Source organism: Protomyctophum bolini, assembly GCF_963924005.1.
Source record: "Protomyctophum bolini genome assembly, chromosome: 11".
NCBI classification, from domain to species: domain Eukaryota; kingdom Metazoa; phylum Chordata; class Actinopteri; order Myctophiformes; family Myctophidae; genus Protomyctophum; species Protomyctophum bolini.
Window position 1 is genome coordinate 1,281,366 of NC_137872.1, and position 7,500 is coordinate 1,288,865.

The 7,500-nt window shown below is 51.7% G+C and overlaps 1 protein-coding gene across 1 annotated transcript in view; it reads right to left on the reverse strand.

Annotated features, from left to right (window-relative positions):
• Positions 1-7,500, reverse strand: part of unc80 (unc-80 homolog (C. elegans)) — a gene marked incomplete at both ends in the record, with an annotated part of 117,814 nt that overhangs the window by 72,225 nt on the left and 38,089 nt on the right. Inside the window, 4 exon segments of the mRNA XM_080776437.1 lie at positions 699-907; positions 4,819-4,917; positions 5,489-5,670; positions 7,018-7,166. Coding sequence (XP_080632563.1) covers positions 699-907; positions 4,819-4,917; positions 5,489-5,670; positions 7,018-7,166 — 639 coding nt within the window.

Sequence of the window (7,500 nt, forward strand, 5' to 3'; positions counted from 1 at the left end):
ATGGGGGCCGCTGACGAGGCCTACGATAGATTACCTACCGATGGGGGCCGCTGACGAGGCCTACGATAGATTACCTACCGATGGGGGCCGCTGACGAGGCCTACGATAGATTACCTACCGATGGGGGCCGCTGACGAGGCCTACGATAGATTACCTACCGATGGGGGCCGCTGACGAGGCCTACGATAGATTACCTACCGATGGGGGCCCGCTGACGAGGCCTTACGATTGATTACCTACCGATGGGGGGCCGCTGACGAGGCCTACGATTACCTACCGATGGGGGGCCGCTGACGAGGCCTACGATTACCTACCGATGGGGGGGCGCTGACGAGGCCTACGATTACCTACCGATGGGGGGCCGCTGACGAGGCCTTACGATTACCTACCGATGGGGGCCGCTGACGAGGCCTTACGATTACCTACCGATGGGGGGCCGCTGACGAGGCCTACGATTACCTACCGATGGGGGGCCGCTGACGAGGCCTACGATTACCTACCGATGGGGGCCGCTGACGAGGCCCTACGATTGATTACCTACCGATGGGGGGCCGCTGACGAGGCCCTACGATCGATTAACTACCGATGGGGGGCCGCTGACGAGGCCTACGATTACCTACCGATGGGGGGCCGCTGACGAGGCCTACGATTACCTACCGATGGGGGGCCGCTGACGAGGCCTACGATCAATTACCTACCGATGGGGAGCTTGAGCTTCTTGCGGAGAGAGATGCGCCGCGAGCGGGAGCGCGAGCGCCGGTCGGTGGTGGTGCCGGAGTGGGCCGTGGTGCAGTCCGACGTGTCCTGTTCCGATTGGCTGCTGGTGTCGCTGGCGGCGCTCTGGGACTTGAACATCTTCCTCCAGAAGTCCTTGCGGCCCAGGAGAGCGCCCGGGAGCTGCTCCTCACTGCACGGAGACGCCACGGGGACAGGGTTTTTTTTTATATATTTTTATTGTAACCATGTATGTATGTATGTATGTATGTATGTATGTACGTATGCCTACTTTTCAATCTTTATTTATAAGTCAACCAGCCAAGATGCCTATTATATTGTAAAATGTCAAACTAACTGATGAAATGTCTGTTCTTGTTGCAATGATAATTGGAACCTTGGGGAGGGTGGGGTGGTGGGGGAATTGTAATGAAAAATGAAAAATGCTTAATAAAAACTTGGTCACAAAAAAACATATATATTTTTTTTTCATCCCACGATTTTGTAACCCATTTTTCACCCCCCGTGTCAATCATCTAATGTGATCCTGGGCTCTACACACCCTCCACCAACCTAGTCCTCATATATGGGGGACAAGGGGAGAGCAACCTAGTCCCCATATATGGGGGACAAGGGGAGACCAACCTAGTCCCCATACATGGGGGACAAGGGGAGACCAACCTAGTCCCCATACATGGGGGACAAGGGGAGACCAACCTAGTCCCCATATATGGGGGACAAGGGGAGACCAACCTAGTCCCCATATATGGGGGACAAGAAGGGGAGACCAACCTAGTCCCCATATATGGGGGACAAGGGGAGACCAACCTAGTCCCCATATATGGGGGACAAGGGGAGACCAACCTAGTCCCCATACATGGGGGATCAAGGGGAGACCAACCTAGTCCCCATACATGGGGGACAAGGGGAGACCAACCTAGTCCCCATATATGGGGGACAAGGGGAGACCAACCTAGTCCCCATACATGGGGGACAAGGGGAGACCAACCTAGTCCCCATACATGGGGGACAAGGGGAGACCAACCTAGTCCCCATATATGGGGGACAAGAAGGGGAGACCAACCTAGTCCCCATATATGGGGGACAAGGGGAGACCAACCTAGTCCCCATACATGGGGGACAAGGGGAGACCAACCTAGTCCCCATACATGGGGGACAAGGGGAGACCAACCTAGTCCCCATATATGGGGGACAAGGGGAGACCAACCTAGTCCCCATATATGGGGGACAAGAAGGGGAGACCAACCTAGTCCCCATATATGGGGGACAAGGGGAGACCAACCTAGTCCCCATATATGGGGGACAAGGGGAGACCAACCTAGTCCCCATATATGGGGGACAAGAAGGGGAGACCAACCTAGTCCCCATATATGGGGGACAAGGGGAGACCAACCTAGTCCCCATATATGGGGGACAAGAAGGGGAGACCAACCTAGTCCCCATATATGGGGGACAAGGGGAGAGCAACCTAGTCCCCATATATGGGGGACAAGGGGAGACCAACCTAGTCCCCATATATGGGGGACAAGGGGAGACCAACCTAGTCCCCATACATGGGGGACAAGGGGAGACCAACCTAGTCCCCATACATGGGGGACAAGGGGAGACCAACCTAGTCCCCATATATGGGGGACAAGGGGAGACCAACCTAGTCCCCATACATGGGGGACAAGGGGAGACCAACCTAGTCCCCATACATGGGGGACAAGGGGAGACCAACCTAGTCCCCATATATGGGGGACAAGAAGGGGAGACCAACCTAGTCCCCATATATGGGGGACAAGGGGAGACCAACCTAGTCCCCATACATGGGGGACAAGGGGAGACCAACCTAGTCCCCATACATGGGGGACAAGGGGAGACCAACCTAGTCCCCATATATGGGGGACAAGGGGAGACCAACCTAGTCCCCATATATGGGGGACAAGAAGGGGAGACCAACCTAGTCCCCATATATGGGGGACAAGGGGAGACCAACCTAGTCCCCATATATGGGGGACAAGGGGAGACCAACCTAGTCCCCATATATGGGGGACAAGAAGGGGAGACCAACCTAGTCCCCATATATGGGGGACAAGGGGAGACCAACCTAGTCCCCATATATGGGGGACAAGAAGGGGAGACCAACCTAGTCCCCATATATGGGGGACAAGGGGAGAGCAACCTAGTCCCCATATATGGGGGACAAGGGGAGACCAACCTAGTCTAGTTGGCTTTTAACACAGCATGAGACCTCTGTTCCTGAACTAGCCTCCCCCACCCTCCACCCTCCTTCTCTTGTTTTGTGTTTTGTTTTGTGTGTTGTCTTTGTATTCTGTATTTTTAGTCTATGCGTTTACTTACTGTTTTACCTATGTACTGTACAGCACTTTGTGGCAGCTATGGTTGTTTTAAATGTGCTTTATAAATAAAGTTGAGTTGAGTTGAGTAGTCCCCATATATGGGGGACAAGGGGAGACCAACCTAGTCCCCATATATGGGGGACAAGGGGAGAGCAACGGACTTGAACTCCTTCATGCCTGAGTGTCCAAGTTGCTCCTTTACAACCTGACAGGGGGGAGTTTCCCTGGTTGGACGTAGCGCGTGGAAGGAACACGTTATTCCAACCAGTTCCTTTCCCCTCCATCAGGCGCCCCGGCTGGCCAGGGGGAGGCAGTTTGCTCATGTTGCTCACGTTTATGGTCATCAAGAAGGCCTATAGATACAGTGGGTGGACTGGACTCACTGTTCAGGGTTAGGGTTAATGTTCATAAAGAAGACCTGGACTGGACTCACTGTTCAGGGTTAGTGTTAAAACACGGTGGGTGGACTGGACTCACTGTTCAGGGTTAGGGTTAATGTTAAAACACGGTGGGTGGACTGGACTCACTGTTCAGGGTTAGGGTTAATGTTAAAACACGGTGGGTGGACTGGACTCACTGTTCAAGGTTAGGGTTAATGTTAAAACACGGTGGGTGGACTGGACTCACTGTTCAGGGTTAGGGTTAGGGTTGATGTTAAAACACGGTGGGTGGACTGGACTCACTGTCCAGGGTTAGGGTTAATGTTAAAACACGGTGGGTGGACTGGACTCACTGTTCAGGGTTAGGGTTGATGTTAAAACACGGTGGGTGGACTGGACTCACTGTTCAGGGTTAGGGTTAATGTTAAAACACGGTGGGTGGACTGGACTCACTGTCCAGGGTTAGGGTTAGTGTTAAAACACGGTGGGTGGACTAGACTCACTGTTCAGGGTTGATGTTAAAACACAGTGGGTGGACTGGACTCACTGTTCAGGGTTGATGTTAAAACACGGTGGGTGGACTGGACTCACTGTTCAGGGTTGATGTTAAAACACGGTGGGTGGACTGGACTCACTGTCCAGGGTTAGGGTTAATGTTAAAACACGGTGGGTGGACTGGACTCACTGTTCAGGGTTAATGTTAAAACACGGTGGGTGGACTGGACTCACTGTCCAGGGTTAGGGTTAATGTTAAAACACGGTGGGTGGACTGGACTGACTGTTCAGGGTTAGGGTTAATGTTAAAACACGGTGGGTGGACTGGACTCACTGTCCAGGGTTAGGGTTAATGTTAAAACACGGTGGGTGGACTGGACTCACTGTCCAGGGTTAGGGTTAATGTTAAAACACGGTGGGTGGACTGGACTCACTGTTCAGGGTTAGGGTTGATGTTAAAACACGGTGGGTGGACTGGACTCACTGTTCAGGGTTAGGGTTAATGTTAAAACACGGTGGGTGGACTGGACTCACTGTTCAGGGTTAATGTTAAAACACGGTGGGTGGACTGGACTCACTGTTCAGGGTTAGGGTTAATGTTAAAACACGGTGGGTGGACTGGACTCACTGTTCAGGGTTAATGTTAAAACACGGTGGGTGGACTGGACTCACTGTTCAGGGTTAGGGTTGATGTTAAAACACGGTGGGTGGACTAGACTCACTGTTCAGGGTTAATGTTAAAACACGGTGGGTGGACTGGACTCACTGTTCAGGGTTAGGGTTGATGTTAAAACACGGTGGGTGGACTGGACTCACTGTTCAGGGTTAGGGTTGATGTTAAAACACGGTGGGTGGACTGGACTCACTGTTCAGGCGTCTGCGGCGGTCTGCTGGAGATGTAGCTCCGACACTCGTCTGCAGCGCTGGACGTCTGACCCTTCTCACCAGACACACCCACCTCTGACCTGCGCACGCACGCACACACACACACGCACACCCCCAACATGAATTTGAATGTGTTTCATAACCCTCCAACTCACCAGTAAGACGCGCAAACGCGGGAAGCGAACGCAGCTGAGACCCTGCAGATCATGTCTGTCTGTCTGTCTGTCTGTCTGTCTGTCTGTCTGTCCCGCTGTTACTGTATATGTGGACCTGGCCCCTTTTGTGCCCATATATGGAGCTGAGTGATTGCTGATGCAGACAGACAGACAGACAGACACACAGACAGACAAGATCTGCTAGGTCTCATAGTAAGTGCTCATTGCGTTCGCAATGACGCTGATTCGTATAATGAACTCAAAGATTATTTTTTTTCACACACACACACACACACACACACACACACACACACACACACACACACACACACACACACACACACACACACACACACACACACACACACACACACACACACACACACACACACACACACACACACACACACACACACACACACACACACACACACACACACACACACACACACACACACACACACACACACACACACACACACACACACACACACACCTCCTGGGTCCAGGCATCTTTGGCTCCTCCTTGTCGTCGGGTTTCTTGGCGGCCGCGGGGGGCGTGGTCGTGGCGACCTTCTCGGCGCTGTCCAGGAGCGCGCTGAGCGCCACGCGGCGGAACACGTTGCCGTGGGACTCCTTGATGAACTGCACCAGCTGGCGGATGTCACAGTACAGGCCCTAATAAGGAGACAGGAAACAGGATGTCACAGTTTCGATCAGCCGATCAGCACCTCCTCGTGGTCCCCAGGACCAGATTAAAAACAAAGGGTGACCGAGCCTTTGTAGTGACAGCCCCCAGACTGTGGAACGCCCTCCCCCTGGACCTAAGAACTGTCCTTTCTGAGGCCTCTTTTAAAAAACAATTGAAAACGTTCATGTTCAGACAGGCTTTTGGTCACCTATAACACTGTTTTTCTACTGTTTGTGTTTTTATCTGTGTGTTCTTATTGTCCTTTTGATGCTATGTTTTCACTGTTTATTCTGTGATAATGGCTGCCTGCTGTTGTTATAGTTGTTTTATTTTTGTACTATTGTAAAGCACCCTGTGCACTCGTGCTGAGAAGGGTGCTATATAAATAAAGGTCATTCATTCATTCATTCATTCATTCATTCATTCATTCATTCATTCATTCATTCATTCATTCATTCACAGTACAGGCCCTAATAAGGAGAGGAGACAGGAAACAGGCAGTGACGTCACAGCACAGACAGGCCCTAATAAGGAGACAGGAAACAGGCAGTGACGTCGCAGTACAGGTAGTCTCACGTTACGATTTCCAAACGCTTCATCATACAGTCTGGGCCAGAGAACAGTAAATAGTGTTCGGGGCAACAAGAGCGTTTTCCCTCGACTGCCACTCAAAGAGGCTATATTACTGGCCAATCACAACGCGTCCTTGCACGACCCATGTAGGCTTTCGAAGGATGCGTACATTAATGGGAGAGACAAGCGGGATGTGTGAGTGAATATAAAAGCACGCACGCACACATGCACGCACACACGCACGCACGCACGCACGCACACACGCACACAGCTGCATTGCCTCTGAGGAAGCCAAACAAGAATATGTTTTACTCTCATGTACCTGTACACTATGTTTAAACTAATTGCATTACTAAAATCTGAAAAACAAAAAGTTATCTATAAATTGGGTGCTTTTCTGACAAATGTTCTTCCACTGTACAAATAGGTAAAGCCTTCCGTTATGTCTATGTATATATCGTGTAATCTGTAATGTATTGTATACTTCCGATTGTATTACTTTTATGAATCCGTGCTCCAAACCATGTGATCATGGTCGTGAGTTAAATAAATGATGATGATGACACAAGACGCAATAATAAAGTACAACCTTGAACACACACACACACACACACACACACACACACACGCACACACACACACACGCACACACGCACACACACACGCACACACACGCACACACACACACACGCACACACACACACGCACACACACGCACACACACACACGCACACACACGCACACACACACGCGTGACCCACCAGGTTCTCGGGGCTGTGCAGCTCGTGTGTGGTGGAGGCGCAGCGGGTGATCAGGGACTTGAACATGCAGCCCACCACCACGGCCTCCATGGTCTGGGCCACGGACTTGTTGTCCCCCGTCGTGAAGTTGTTCCCGAAGCCAGCCTTGTCTGGGGGGGGGGGGGGGGGGGAAGGAGAAAGCACACGGTCACACAGGAACGGGTGGCGTGTGTGTGTGTGTGTGTGTGTGGGGGGGGGGGGGGGGGGGGATGTGTTACTTTGTGTTGATTTCGTCGACTAATACTATGAGGAAATATTTTTGTCGACTACCTTTTTTGAGTGGTGCAACCACTCCTACAACCAGCAATCTCCGTGTGTATCAGTCATCATTCATGAGCACGAGTGGTGTGCGCATGCGTGAAATTGGAACGAGAGAAGTATGTGACATGGCTGCCACCTGCTGGACGCAAATCCAACTTCTGACTGTCTAGGTTCGCTAAAGAA